Source organism: Benincasa hispida, chromosome 1 (genome assembly GCF_027475165.1).
Source record: "Benincasa hispida cultivar pf3 chromosome 1, pf3_genome.v1.1, whole genome shotgun sequence".
Classification (NCBI taxonomy): Eukaryota; Viridiplantae; Streptophyta; class Magnoliopsida; order Cucurbitales; family Cucurbitaceae; genus Benincasa; species Benincasa hispida.
In genome coordinates this window covers 3,661,453-3,678,377 of record NC_143478.1, presented here as the reverse complement: position 1 = coordinate 3,678,377, position 16,925 = coordinate 3,661,453, and the positions used below count along the sequence as shown (strand labels likewise).

At 29.7% G+C, this 16,925-nt stretch overlaps 1 protein-coding gene across 1 annotated transcript; it reads right to left on the bottom strand.

The window, feature by feature from the left end:
• Positions 1 to 2,574: 2,574 nt before the first annotated feature.
• On the bottom strand, positions 2,575 to 4,126 carry LOC120088997 (E3 ubiquitin-protein ligase PUB23-like). The gene has a single exon (XM_039046437.2). It carries the CDS (start codon positions 3,972 to 3,974, stop codon positions 2,727 to 2,729), a length of 1,248 nt encoding a protein of 415 aa, XP_038902365.1. The 5' UTR covers positions 3,975 to 4,126; the 3' UTR covers positions 2,575 to 2,726.
• Positions 4,127 to 16,925: the final 12,799 nt, after the last annotated feature.

Sequence of the window (16,925 nt, the reverse complement as noted above, 5' to 3'; positions counted from 1 at the left end):
AGAATTATGAATGAATCTGTGCATAAATGAAAACTAAGAGTAAGAGATTGCAGAGACGTATTATATTGGAGACCATAACTCTGATAAAATAATATTGATGTTAGGATTTTCTAAAATCTTTTAGGATCAAAGTGCTGTTATTTACTTAGCAAGACACCCTTTATAAAACTATAGTCTCTGAACTTGTAGTCATGACCAACTCAAATTTTCACCAAACAATTTAAATATAGTCGTCCTTTTATTTTATTGCCCACTCGTGATTTTCGTATTGAATTAATGGTGAAATTTAAAAAGAAAAAAAACCATAAACTTTGTTCTTTATTTAAAAAATATTCTTAATTAATTTTTGTTAAAAAGTTGTAATATTACTATTTATGAAATTGACAATCGAAGAAAAATAGAAAAGGTAAATGGTGGATAATTCAAGATTTACATAGTTCGCTAACAGTGTGTTATCTATGTTTACTAATAGAGGGGGTGATCAGTTTTACTATTAGAGAGGAATGCTAAGTAATACAAATTCAAAAGTGTCGGTAGAATTAGATAGTTTATATATGGGTACCCTTCTAAATCTTAGAACCAAAATTGTAAATGCTATAAATACACTAACGTGCTTGATCATTCGAAGTGTCAAATAACATATTAAAAAATATTCCAATATTGCTCTTAACCTTTCATTAACATTACAAAATAACAGAAATTTATTAGAATGTTGGATGAAAATTGGGACCTCAATATTGCCAATCCGTTTTTTGTTGTTGCCACATCCATCCTAAGGCCTAATATTAATCCAAATATTGATAGTTTTCTATTTGTCTAGTATTGAAATATTCATGAAAGTTCACGGGTATTATTGTATCTTTTGCAAGGATATGAGTAATTAATTCTTAACAAAGTTAAGGTTCTTTTTAAAGAAAAGAAAAATTAGCATAAATTGATTCCAAGGAGCTTGAATAAAATGGGTTGGGTTGGGAGGGTAATTAATGCTAATGTGCACTTTGTTCTTGCTTCCAATATAAGCATTTGGATTATGCGTACAAAAGAAAATGAGAAAAAAAAAAAGAAAAAAGAAAAAAAGAACCTTTGGAAACAGATTTTAAATAATTAGCTCAAGTGGGGTTTGACTATTTTTGGAGATAAAATGAGTAGAATTGCATAAAAAGATGGACCCAACCAAAAAATTCAACTGTAAAAAGTGGAGAATAATGGAGTGCATTGGTTCTGTTTATGCAAAAGTTTCCAATAAGGCAAACAGAAATCATAATGAAAAAAATACCCCACCAAATCTCTGCTGGTTTGAATTTTTTGTTTTTTTTAAGCTTATTTGTTGAATTTGCACAATATAAGATGTTTGTTAGTCAAAATCAAAATATACCACTTCTGATTTTGAACATTCAACGGCGTAATTACTGTAGACTCCAAGGTTCTCATTTGTAATTAATTGTTCAAAATTCAACTTTTAAAAATGTAAATGAAATCTAAGGTGTCTAGAAATAAAATTTTATTATCTTTCCCACCATAATTCTTTTAGAGAATTCAGTTTTATATTTAATAGGTATGTAAATTTTCTAAAACACTTGTTAAATGAAATATTGAAATTTTCTAGATTTGTTAAATATTTTTTAAAGTTAAGGTATTCGAAATTTTGAAGCAATATGTTCTTATTCAAGGACTAACTTTCTAATTTAACCTACTATGTATTACATCATTTAGTCAGAAGAAAGAGAAATAACCTTGACTAAACTAGAGATAGAAAACTTATCTACTTTAGTATATTATTAGAAATTGTAATTATAAGATAATGTGTCATGATAAATGTGATTGATTTTTTTTTTTCTTTTTGAGCTCAATAAAGATAGTTGGATTTAAATCTTTGATCTCTTGCTATATACATATATTTTAATCAATCGGTATATGTCTTAATCAGTTAAGTTATGTTTAAATCAATCTCTTAGACATAAATTGAAGTGGAGGTGATTTTTCATTCACTATCCAATCTTAAAAATGAAGAGATAGAGATATTTGAATTCAAATTTTGAAGGTTCCACAAAAGCTCTTTAATAATTAAATAAATAATTTTAAAAACTCAATAATGAGTTAAAAAAATTGAAGAAAAAGTTTGATTACAAATTAAGTTGGAAGTTAGTTGGCAATAAATTTTAAACCAGTGTGTAATAGCTCTAATTAATTTCCTAATTTTCCAAAGATATCAACTTTAAAATGTTTAATAAGTCCTAAACCTATTAGTATTATTTTTTTTAAAAAAAAATTAATCTATTGAATTTTATGTTTAATAGAACTTCAATTTTCAATTTTCAATTTTGTCTCTTTTAATTCTATTTTAAAAAAAAAATGCCTATATATTGAATACCAATCCAACACAAAATTCAAAATTAATAGCTTAAAAATTTAGAATTAAACTTGTAAGTTTACTAAAAGAAGATTGGAAAAACAACACCCTCAAATTAGTTCATAGTTAGCACAAAAAATCCACCACAATTGTAAACTTTGATCTAATGAGAAAAAAGAAGATGAATTCAAGCCATTCTCAAAACACATACAAAACTCATCAAGTAACTCAAAAACAAAAATCAATCATCATATATAATGAGAAAAAAAACCCTATATATTTCCAAAACCCAATTAACATTGAGCAAAAATGTGACACAAATACCATTATTTTCTTTTCCCTATAGTATATGTTGCTTTGTTTAAGAAGAACAATATCAATCATCATTCACAAACTTCAAATAATTCTTCAACTCACTAGGAAAACAAGGACTACGCCTCCATGAATTCCCATGCATCTTCAAAATCTTGATCACCTTCTCCTTCGTCGAGCTCCGGCCACCGTCACCGACACCGACACTGTCCATGTGTAATATCATCAGCAGCTTCTTCACTGCCCCACAAGCCATCATCTCCTCTACAACCCTCTCCCTTGGGTGAAAACTACTAATCCAAAGCAAAATCTTGACCCCCATTTTTGTTGCTACATTTGAAACATTCAAAATCTTCTTCGTCACAGCTGCAATTCCCATCCCATGTTCTACCAAAGCCAATCTCCCTTCTGCACATTCACACAAACTCTGCAGAATCTGCAGCATTCTCTCGCATTTTGATCGCCCCGACTCCGGCAAGAGCTCGATCAGAATCCACACGGCACCGGCTTCGATCGCCTTCACTCGACTCCTCTTAGACGATGCTAGAATTTCTATCATTACATCCAATGCACACGAGCTAGCCTTTGTGGCAAATTCGTCTGATACAAGCTCCAACAATGGCTTGAAGAAATCAATACCCTGTTCTTCCATAACAGAACCCCAATTATAATTGGTGTTTTTAGCAATATTTCTAAGGATTTTCACGGCGTAAAAACGCCCTTCTGCACTTCCCCTTTGTAGAACAATAGCAACGGATTTCATCAATTCTTCTCTCTTAGACATTTCGTCGAACAGTTTATCTTCATCTGAAATTGGAAACTGACACAGAACTCCCAAAGCCTCTTCACAAGTCTCCAACGTCGAGAAATCAGAACAATCAATGAGAATTTGAATCACAACATTAACAACAATCCCTATCCCATTTGATCGAATAAATTCCGATTTCATCCCATCGCTCATCTCGATCATCGATCTCAATTTCCTCAATGAACTAACCTTGAACGGAGAAGACTCAACAGTCGCAAGAAGCGATCGGACTTCTTCGAGCGCCGTCGCCGGCGACGAGGAAGAATCAGTGATTTTCCAAGCGAGAATGAGGCGTTTGAGGGTGAGATTAGGGGTGATGACGAAGTCTTCGTCGCCGGCGGAGAGAGTCTGCATCGTCGCCGGACAGGTTTTTTTGTTGTAAGTGAAGAGCCACTTTTCGATGCTTTTTCTGTCGTAGGTGACGCCGGTGGAGACGGTGACCGGATCTTCCATGAGCTCCATGGAAATGGGGCATCGGAAAAGAGGAGGAAAATCGGATTCCATTGATGATTGAAGATTTTTAAGCTCCAAAACTCTCCAATGGCGACCGAGACAAGAAGGAGGGTTATATAAGAAGCTGTTCGTAAGGTGACGTCAAAAATCCTTTTGACAATTTGCTTTTTTCTTTTTTTTTTTTTAATAGAAAAAATAAATGAAAGTCAAATGAAATCGGGTGGGTTTGCAAGCTGTTATGTTATAAGTGGGAAGCAATACGAAACGTCTATGTATTCTTAGGAAATTTAATTTCTTGGTATTTGCAATTTGCCCCTTGGCCTTTTGATCTTCCATTATTAATTTTTTTAAAAATATTTACATGACAAATACATTGGGAATTTTTTTTTCAATTAAAATGCTATTTTCATCCAAATTTATAGTAGAAAGATAAATAGATAACAATAAAAAAAATCAATAATAAACTATTGTTATAGACTAAATTTAATATTTATTGAAAGTACAAAAATCAAAATAAGTCATTTGAATTTATATGGACTAAAATTAAACAAGTTATTTTTTTTACAAACATAAAAGAAGAAAATGCAATATTCACACACTGATGTACCAAAAATGAAAATTTTGACCATTTTATTTATTTTTTTAGTACAAAATTTGACCATTTTATTTGTTAATTTTGTGATTGTCCTATTAATTTGCAGTTGAACCAACTCAGCCTCAATGCATAAGTTGGATGCATCACAATTAGGGCATTGACATTTTTTTTCATTGGCTGCATTGCATTCGTGTTAGGCCAATAACCCAAATAATTTTTTTATAAAAAACAAAAAAAAAATCTCCACCCAAAATTTTAATGTTAGAATTCAGACTAGTATCGCTCAACCGTAATTAACATATATCCAAAACTTCGAAGTTAAAAATCAATAGAAGCGTAGTTCAACAGTGATTAGTATGTACTCATTCCTTTGATAGTGGAAGTTCAAATTTTTATAATAAAAAAATTTCAAGGCTAGAATCGATTATTCGTAATCTTATTGTTCAGACTTGGAGTAATTTTTATAAAGCACTTTCTCTTTTACTATAACAAAATTCTAATTTACTTAGCTGTTTAGTTTCAAAATTGTGTACTTATACTAAAAAAAAATGTCTCAATATTTACTCTATGTGTCTTTTTTATTATTGTTGTCTTCATTGTCAGGTTGTAAATAAATATTGATCTTTCTATTCTACTCCATAGAAATATTAGATCCACGTCAAAATTCAACCAAATTAACCTTATAGTTAAATGAACTTCTATAGAAATAGAAGAAAATTTTTGATTCATTGAAGTTAACCTAAAGTAAATGAACGATAGAATAAATAAATCAATCTTATCGAACTTTCAATTCACACATGTAATGTAAATCTCGTTCAATTATAATTTTGGTAATAATTTTAACAAGAGTAAAAAACTTCTAAATTCAAGAAAGTCTACTCTATCAAAGCATTGCAACAAGTTATAAATTCTCCTAATTTTGAATCTGACAAAACATTAGAATCAAATATTGTCATTATCATGTGATTATATGACAAATTTTATTAAAGATTTAAATGTTATAATATATATATATACACTAAATGTGAAAATAAAGCAAAAGAGAGGGAAAGTTGACTTTTGGAAAGTATTGTAAATTGAATTAGATCCGAAAGACATGCTGGGCTTAACCTACTTTTATACGTATTTTCATTATTTCAAAAGTATTATTTTTAATTTCTTAAAAAAAAAGGTATTTGTTTATTCGTTCAACCCAAAAATGTGGGAAAATGTTTATTCATTAATCCTCTCGAACTGTTTTGCAAACCCTATTCTCGATTTATTAGTCTAAATTATTCTCTCTAAATATTAAATTAAAAAAAAAAACTATTATAAATTATTAATTAATTTATACTAATAATAATAGTACTAAATAATCACATTTCCTTCCTTTGAGGTTGAAACAAAAGTTGATTCCTCTATCTCTCATCTGCTTTTTTTTCTCTTTTTAATTTAATTTGTCTAAAAAAATTCAATCAATGTGCATATAATAGTTTCATAAACTTAAAAAATTTACAGTTGAGTTAAAAGCAAATATAACTCAACTGGTATACAAGTGTGTTAGTGACCATAAAATCTGTAGTTTAATAACCTCAATCTCCAATTGTTCCAGAAAAAAAAAATATATACAGTTAATTACATTCTAAACTTTCAATTTTATATTTAGTATATTCTTAAATTATTTTAAAAACTAAACTTAAAGTTAAATTTTTGAGTTGAGTAAGTTTGTTAATTAAAAACGGTTAATAAGTCAATAACTAATTAGATACAAAATTAAAATTTTAGCAATAGTACATACCAAATTGAAAGTTCTAAGAAGTATTAGTTACATTTTAAATTTAGGACACCATCTAATTTCTAAGTAAACTTGTAATTTTACATATATATACATACACACCAATGTACTAAAACAATTTTCATTTAAATTTTAAATGTTTAATACCTAACTCCAATCTTAAAAAAGACAAGTTTGGTAGGCCACGTGGCATCAATTTGATTCAAGAAGTCTCGGCTCAATAATAATAATAATAATATGGGCAAATATCAATTTATACCCCTAAACTTTGAGGATTGTATCAATTTAAACACGGAACTTTGTAGATTGTATCAATTTAAACTCAAACTAATAATATTATCAATTTAAACCCTAAATTTTAAGAGTTGTAACAATTTAAATCCTAAACTTTCATACGTGTATCATTTTAAACCATTCATTATGTTTCATATGGATAAACATAGTGTAAGACTTGTAATTTTATCAATTAAAGCTCTAAATTTACATAAGTTTAATTGAAAAAATTAAATATTTTGTCTGATATTTTTCAAACTAAGTCTGAAAGAAAATATGTAAATTGATACAATTATGAAAGTTTATAGTTTAAAAACTGATATACTTAAGAAAGTTCAAAATTTAAATTGATAAAATTATTAATTTGGGGTTTAAATTGATATAACCCAAAAATTCAGAGTTTATATGGATATAACTATTACTCTGAAGTTTAAATTGATATAACTACTAAAGTTTAGGGGTATAAATTAAAATGACCCCAATAACAATAATAAATATTTTCCGCCTCTCTCCTGGTCAAAGACAAAAAAAAAGAAATAATAATAATAATAATTATTATATAAATATATAAGAATTTCCCTATAAATGATAAAAAGGAAAAGTAAACTCATCTCTGAATTTGAATGGACTATGGAATATTGTAAGTTACCAAAACATTTATACTAAATTAAAGTTTATCTATATGTGAGAAGATTTCATAATTATACAAATTAATTAAAGAAAAAATATTATTTATTCCTCACCCCATGGTTGCTGAGAGTGATGTTAACATAAAACTTACAAGAAACTACTAAAAATTCCATCAAAGTTTGATTAATAAATCGAAAAAGAAAAAAGGAATAATTCATATGTCTACAAACATTTCATATGAATTTCCACTAACTTTTATGTTTGTAAAAAAAATAATAAAAAATAAAAATAAAAATATTTAAAAAGTTAGTACGCTTTCGATTATATGTCTAAAAATATTAGATTTGTAACATATTAAAATAAAAATAAAAATTGCCCACTCTAAATAGGGTAAAATTGAATTTTATGTTAAATAAGACCCTGAAATTTTTATTTTTGTGTTTAGTAGGTCAATAAATTTTTTAAAAGGTAGAATGAGTCAATGACCAATTAGACACAAAATTGAAAATTTAAAGATTTATTAATTATTTTTTTAAGTTCATATATTTAATAGAGGGATTTAAAAAAAAAAAAAAAGGAAAATTATGCATGCTAAATAGCAAAATTTAATCTTATTTTATAGATGCTGCTGATAAAAGCCTATCAGTGATAGAAACTGATACAAGTCTATCATTGATACTATTTGATAGACGTTGATAGAAGCCTATCAATGTCTATCAATTTTTTTTCTTTTTTTTTTTACTAATTCTGTAAATAATTTGATATTTTTTCTATAGTAAAATTGAAAGAACTTCAAACATCATGACTAAATTTGCAATTTCATGTTTCTAAGATTCAAAGTTTGCTCCTTTTTTTTTCCACATTAAATCCATCTAATGTCATGTGATGGACACAAGACAAAGCATAAATTTGAATATAAAAACATTTAAAAGCAATGATGCACTAAAATTTTTCTACTATGAATGTGTTATTTAAATTAAGGTCAAAGGATGAGATGTCTTTATCCTCTTATTTAACTTTAAATCCATTGGATTAAGTTAAACAAATAACTAATGAGAAAACATGGAATCCTGATTTTAAGCTAAATTTGAGAATTAAAAATTCATAGATAGGAAGAATTAAGAAATATAATTAATTATGGGAATGATGTGAAAAGAACATAAAAGAAATGTGGAAAGTTCACATTTTCTGCTGCCTCTCTTTTCTATTCAACAACAATTTCTACATTCATTAATTATAGATTAAAAAATAATTTAGGTCACGAATTTATGTAAAAATAACAATTTCGTCTTTAAACTTTATTTTATAATAATTTAATTCATGTATTAATTAAAAATTTAATGTTTATATTTTAAAATTTGTAAATGATTGTGAAAAATTCTTACTAAATATATATACGTTAATTGATAAATTGATTAAAGACTTAATGAGTTTAAAAACTACAAATATTAAGTTATTACATAAAAAAATGATATTTAATTTTAATAAGATCTTCTATGATAGGAGATTAAATTATTACAAAATTAAAAATACGGAAACCAAATTACTAGATGAAGTTTAGGTAATAAATAAATTATTATAAATTTAAAAGTATAAAGCCTCTAGTTAGGGACCAATGTATTTAAAAACTACAAAGATAAGTTATTGCGTAATTAAAAAATACTTAATTAAAAAAGATTAAGGATCAATTATTCCAAATTTGAAAGTAAAAGAATTAAATTGTTGCATATTCAAGAGACTAAATCAAATTCAAAACCAAAAGTATTAGTTACGAGCAAATTACTTAACTTGATCTTCTATTTCAAAAATACTCACATTCTTTCTATATCTTTCACTTTTCATAAACTTCTTACAGTTATCCTAGAATAGAAATCCTTTAGAACGTTATACGAAAATTAGAATTTAGAATGATGTGTCTATGACTTGAAACGAAAATTGAGACCCAAACACTGTCAGATTCTTCTTAGATTTCAATTTCCATCCAAAGCCTTAACAAATTTCTAATTTAAAGGTAGTTTCAAAACAAATGGTCCAAAGAAATACTATAATTTTTTTTTTTTAAAAAAGTAAAATTCTTATAAATTGAAAAATTCTAAAAATATTTACATAGTACTTTTGAAGCTTTTTAAATATTAATTTTTTTTTTTATATTCAAGAAGATCCCTATATATTTATATTATTGATTTAGCAAATAATAAACATAAGTTTTTTAATAAATTAATAACATTAATTTGGCACAAAAGTTGGCTGTGTCTGCACAACTATGAGGGAAACAGCAATATTTGACTAACATTAATTATATTTGAAAAGGTCTATGGGTAGTTTCTGGACTATGAGAAAGATATTATATTTTTCCAGGTCTTAGAAACTATTATTCAAATTATTTATAAAAAAAAAAAAAAAAAAAAGAAATAAAATCCCTCTTAGGAACAAAGAAGAGGTAAATGTAGATATACTTTGAGTATGAATAATTCAAACAGAACATTAAAGTAAAATGGCTGAGAAATAAATATGGTTTTTCTTTCCCATTTTAGAAATTAAAATAATGAGTAAATAACTCGAAACTCCCTCCCTTCGTTTCTTCCCTATATAAAAAAAAAATATGACTTTAACATGATAAAGAAAATAAAATTACCATGAATATACTTCAGTTGATTTAAGTATATATTGTCGATAAAGGTTGGAATCTTTCTTACTTTAAATGTTGTTGAATTCGATAAAAATAAAATGAAAGGAAGAAAAACGACCCAATTTGTTAGAAGAAAAAAAACATGACAGTGATGGGTCTACTTTTCAAGAAGAAAATATGTGATAAAGATAGTTCAAGTCAATATAACGATGATGTTTCCGTTGTGACTTATGAAAGTGGCTATATTCAAACCAATCTTTATGCAACCTTTAATTTGGCTTCAAACAAAAGGAAGTAGAATGAAAGAAAAATGATTTATTCAATGAGAAGTTTTGTTAGCATAAATTCTTTATATCTATATTGAATAGATAAACTCTATGATCATTCATATCTAATTGTAAATAATAACATACCGGATTTCATTGTAAAATTGATGATAGCTTCAAAGTGATGATGGATGACTATGGTCAAATTGATGATAGCTTCAAAGTGATGATGCATGACTATGGTCTTCCTCAACCAAAACTCCGAATGCCCTTAGTGGGATCTCTAGATGGGATTTAAGAAAAACTGAGTGCTTATTGTCCTGTTATATCGGAACCATAGCCTAAGATCTTCAATTAGGGTTCCCATTAAACCCTAATTAACTAAGAATGGGCTTCTACCCATTAAGTCCATACTCAATCTAGGGCCTTAATTAATTAGATCACATAATAAGGCCCAATCTAATAAAATAATCCAACGTGATAAATTATTAATCCACATACATAGCTCATACTTTAATTAAACATATTATTATTTAAATATGTCTAACAATTTCCCACTTGGACTATGTATATGTACCTAATACATTAAATCACATAAACCTTAAGTGCGCATAAACAGGTTATTTCAATAATAGAATTCCCCTTTAATTCAATCTGGTTCATCTCCTGTATTAGCACGGAATCAAGGCAGCTTTCTCACTACCCACCTTCCTTGATCACCAATTCCAATACATTCAATGATATAGATCAAGTATGGATGGATAGCATGGAAACTACATGCAAAGTGATCTAGATCATGTCTGTTTCCAACTAGTCCAAATTCCTTAATGAGATCATTCTAAAAAAAATTTATGCTAAACTGCATGCATGATAAACAAGTTCAAATAATAAAACATAAACCATCAACTTTATTCTATATAGAAAATAAACAAAATAAGGTCAAAGAACATCCTCAATAACAAACTCTCACTAAAATCATGGAATCAGAAAAGTGACTAACACCCATGTGAACAACATGCTCATGAAAAAAACTTTAGATGGTAAACCTTTAGTCAATGGATCTGCCACCATAGAGTTTGTTTCAATGTGTTTTATCGAAATTTGACCATTCTGAACTCTTTCTTTAATAACCAGAAACTTCACGTCTACATGCTTTGACTTCGTATTGCTTCTGTTGTTGTTGAAATACATCACAGCCGACTTATTGTCACAAAATAATTTTAGTGGTCTTTCTATGCCAACCACTATCCGCAGCCCAGTGACAAAATTTCGCAACCATATTCCATGATTGGATGCCTCATAACATGCTATAAACTCCGCAACCATGGTAGAAGAAGCCATAAGTGTTTGTTTAACACTTTTCCAGGATACAACTCCTCCAGCAACATGAAGATATAGCCTGAAGTGGATCGCAAAGTATCTTGACATCCAGTATAATCAGAATCAGAATACCCAATGATCTCCAAAACTTCTGATTTCTGATAAGTGAGCATATAATCTTTTGTTCTCTGTAAATACCTCATAACCCGTTTGGTTGCTTTCCAATGATCCATCCCTGGGTTACTCAAATATCTGCCTAATACTCCAACTATGAACGCAATATCTGGACGCGTACATACTTGAGCATATATTAGACTTCCAATGGTCGATGCATAGGGAACCTTCTGCATCTCCTTAGTCTCGAGTGTGGTCTAAATGAAATTTATCACCTTTAGCGATCGGGGTATCTTCCGGCGCACAATCTTTCATGCCAAATCTACTCAAGATCTTTTCAATGTAGTTCTTTTGTGAAAATCTCAAAATACCTTGAGAACGATCTCACAGTATTTCAATTCCTAATACAAAAGAAGCATCACCAAGATCCTTCATCTCAAAATTTCTTTTGAGAAATCTCTTAGTGTCACAATAAACCTACATCATTACTAGCTATAAGTATGTCATCAACTTATAACACCAGAAATATTGATTTACTCCCACTAAACTTGTGATATACACAATCTTCCACAAAATCAAATGAAGTTATCACTTCATGGAATTTTTTATACCATTGACGAGAGGCTTGCTTGAGACCGTAGATGGATTTCTTTAATTTGCACACCATAGACTTTGAATTATCAGACACAAAGTTTTCTAGTTGCACCATATAAATCGTCTCATCAATGTTCCCATTGAGAAATGTAGTTTTTACATCCATCTGGTGTAGCTCTAAATCAAAGTGAGATACCAGTGTCATGATTATCCTAAAAGAGTCTTTTGATGAAACCAGAGAGAAAGTCTCTTTGTAATCAATGTCTTCCTTTTGAGTAAAACCCTTTGCAACAAGACGAGCCTTATATCTTTCGATATTGCCATGTGAATCCCTTTTGGTTTTAAATATCCATTTACAACCTATGGGTTTCACTCCTGATGGCAGTTCGACAAGTTCCCAAACGTCATTGTCTTTCATGGATTTTATTTCCTCTTCCATAGCACTTATCCACTTTTGAGAGTTGGAACTTTGTAAAGCTTGTTGGAAGTTGATTGGATCATCTTCCATTACGCCCACATCATCCTGATGTTCTTGAAGAAACACAATACAATCATCTGGAATTGTACTTCTTCTCTCTCTAGTAGATCTTCTTAGTGGCACTTCTTGAGGTTGTTGAGTTTGAACTTCAGGTTCAACAACGGGGACTTCAATGTTGTCTTGTTCTATAATTGGTTTAATAATGAAGTCAGGAATTGGAGCCTGAACATCATTTATAATCACATGAGGAAAAGAAACCAATTCCTCTTCAAAGACAACTTTCCTTATGTTATCTTCCCCCCAAACTCAACATCCTCAAGGAATCTAGAATTTCTATCTCAAACAATGATCTAGAAGTGGGATCATAAAACTTGAAACCCTGAGAGTGCTTAGAATACCCAACAAAATAGTAGCTAATAGTTCTTGAGTCCAATTTTCTTTCATTAGGCGTATAAGGCCTAGCCTCAGCTGGACACCCCCATATGTGAAGATGCCTAATATTGGGTTTCTTTCCTGTCCACAACTCATAAGGGGTTTGGGCTATTGCTTTACTAGGTACCCTATTAAGGATATATGTTGCAGTCTTTAATGCCTCACCCCAAAGGGATTCTGGTAGAGAAGAATGACTAATCATACTTCTTACCATATCCTTAAGTGTTCTATTTCGGCTTTCCGCTACACTATTCATGCTGGGTTTGCCCGGCATAGTGTATTGCGGGACGATTCCACATTCCTCTAGGTATTTGGCAAAGGGCCTTGAATATTGTTCACCTGATCCATCATATCTACCGTAATATTCACCACCACGATCAGATTTGACAACCTTAATTTTTTTTCCAAGTTGAAGTTCAACTTCAGCTTTGAAAGACTTGAAAACGTCCAAGGATTGAGACTTTTCATGAATTAAATATAGGTACCCATATCTTGAATAGTCGTCTATGAACGTAATAAAATATTGTTGTCCATTCCAAGAGGCCGTAGGGAATGGACCACAAATGTCTGTATGTATTAGTTCTAAGACGTCTGAGCATCTGTTGGCACCTAATTTTCTTATATTTATCTGTTTTCCCTTAATACATTCCACACAAACGTTGAAGTTACTTAAATCAAGGGAATCAAGAATACCATCTGACACAAGTCTCTGAATTCTCTGTTTAGAGATGTGACCTAAACGTTTGTGCCATAACATAGCAGAATTCTCATTTAATTTACACTTTGTACCACATGAATTAGATAACAGGATCTTATTAAATGAAGCAAAAGAATCAAGTATATATAGATTATCAATTAAAGAACCGGTACCAATAAGCTTAGAATCTTGAAAAAGACTAACTTTATTATTTCCAAAAGAACAAGAAAAACCAAATTGTCCAAACTGGAAATACAAACTAAATTCCGTCTAAATGACAGTACAACAAAAGTCTCATTCAGATCCAAATAACAACCAATTTTTAAAAGTAATCTAAAATTTCCAATAGCTTCAACTGGAACTGTTTTGCCATCGCCCACATAGGTGAATCTTTCAGCATCACTTGGCGGCTGGCTCCACAGGCAACCCTGCATTGATATACTTATGTGAGTAGTAGCACCAGAATCTACCCACCAAGTATCTGTAGGTACAGAAGCTAAATTAACTTCAGAACAAACCAAAGTAAGAAGTTTGCCCTTCTTTACACGCCATTTGGCGTACTTGGGACAATCTTTCTTAAAGTGACCTTTCTTTTTGCAGAAAAAACAATGATTTTCAGTAGCTTGTTTCTTGTTTTTATTCTGCTAAGATGTCCCTTCAGCAACATCCACAATTCTCCTTTTCTTCTTATCACGAGAGCTTATTGCCAAATGAGCACTTTCTGTATTTTCTCTCTTAATCTTATCTTCTTCTTGCACACATTGTGAGATAAGCTCATTAATACTCCATTTATCCTTCTGAGTATTATAACTTATCTTAAACTGAGTGAATTGTGCAGTAAGAGAGATAAGTATCAGATGCACGAGTAAATTTTTATTTATCTCGATATCAAGTGCCTTTAATTTACCTGCGAGATTGAACATTTCCATAATGTACTCACTTATGTTTCCATTGCCCTTATACCTCATAGAAGTTAAAGAAGTCAAAAGAATACCTTTCTCATTTTTAGCAAAATATTTCTCAATTTGAGCAGGAAACTTATTGGCATTTTCATTTTCCGTGATAGATCCCCAAAAAGACTCCGGAATGGAGTGCCTAATGATCATCAGACACATGCGATTTGACCGTTCCCACTTCTCTATATTAGCCATATTTGGCTGTTCCTCAGTAGAAGTAGGTTTATCGGTCCTTAATGCAAAGTCCAAATCCATACACCCAAGAAGTATCTCTAGGCTTTCTTTCCAAATCTTGAAGTTCGATCCATTCAACTTAGGGATTGAACTTAGATTTCCAGATATTTGAGTAAGACCAACTGAAACAATAAACAACAAAATATATGCTCACAATTAAAATATAACAAAATAATTTCACATATGTGGTGGGTCCCTTTAACAATATACCTAGCACAACATTGATGTCCAGCCTTTGGGCAAAAAACACTAACTATAAATGGTACTCTCAACGTAGTAATCAAAGTACTGACAATTAACTCTGTAAAAAAAAATAGCCTTTCTTTGGACCGACTACTTTTCACATGAGCAATCCTTATAATTGCCACATACTCATTACCACATGCATACCCACAATTTGGCCAAATAATTATCTTCCTTTGGGCCGATAATTATCCGCATAAATTTATGAATATGCACATCTTATATTTCATAATTAAAACGATCTAGATAATAGAGGTTACTTTGGTAACATATTATTTTTTACCAATTCAATCTAAAATATAAGATATAATAATATAATAATATTATTGTACAAAAAATAAAGGAAGAAGAACACCAAATAGTCTTTTACAAAATTCACTTAATAATTACATACACATAATACAATTAAAGTAACATAAATATGTGAATATCACAAAAACAATCAAATTGTAGATTTTAATTCACAAACTTATCAATCAAGAACTAAGAACCCTTTTCAAGATTTCACCAAGTTATTAATCAATAAAACTTAGAAACGCGGGCAAGAAGTTCAATCAACAATTAATCCAAATAGTTGACAAATTCAATATTATCAAACTATTAAAAAATAAATTCACTAAATTCAATCATTTTTTTTTAACTGAAAAGTTATGTTAATACTTAATTGATGAATATAAGTTTCAAAAAAAAAATAAATAAAATCGACAACATTAACTTTTCCATTATTAATCAAATTTAAAATCGAACTCATAAAGTCATCCATTAAGAATTAAAGAAAAAAAAACTGATAATTAAAACCAAGAACCACCGGCAAGACTTTAATCGGTAATTGATCGATACCTTCGCCCAACTGCAACTCCAATCAGTCATTAACCGAAAGTCTTGATGGGTAAAACTTGCAGCAACTAAAGACCTAACTCCTTCAGTCAGTCTTTAACTTTTTTTCAATAGATTTCATCACATTGGTGAACTTTTGTCAAGAATGTTGAAGGTTTTTTTTTTCCTTAAAAAAAAACTTTAGAAAACCACGTTCAATCAAAATAATCAACAAAAAAAATTCACTTTAATCCACCACTAGCACATCATTCATAATCAGTGATGGTATGCCAAATACCACAGACAAGAATATGGGTTGCAAGAACACATATTGCCAAAGAAAAAAATGACCATCGAGATTTCCATCCTACCGTCGATGAGTTTACAACGCTGCTATAGTAAGCCAACCATTTTTTTTTAAATTCTTTAAATTCTTTACTGAAACCAAAATTTAATCAACAATGCCAATGGAAAATGCATAAACTAACAATCCAACATGAAATTTATGCTCTGATACCACTTGTTAACATAAATTCTTTATATCTATATTGAATAGATAAATCTTAGGATCATTCATGTCAAATTGTCAAGAATAACATATCGGATTCCATTGCAAAATTGATGATAGGATGATGATGGATGACTATAGTCTTCCTCAACCAAAATTCCAAATGTGGATCTCTCTAGATGGGATTCAAGAAAGACTTATTGTTTTGGTATATCGGAGACCATAGCCTAAGGTCTCTTCATATACTAGTTCAATTAGGGTTCTCATTAAACCCTAATTAACTATAATGGGCTTCTACCCATTAAGTCCATACTCAATTAGGAATCTAGGGCCTTAATTAATTAGATCATAATAAGGCCTAATCTAATAAAATAAATAAATTATTAATCCACATACATAGCCCATACTTTAATTAAACATATTATTATTTAAATATGTCTAAC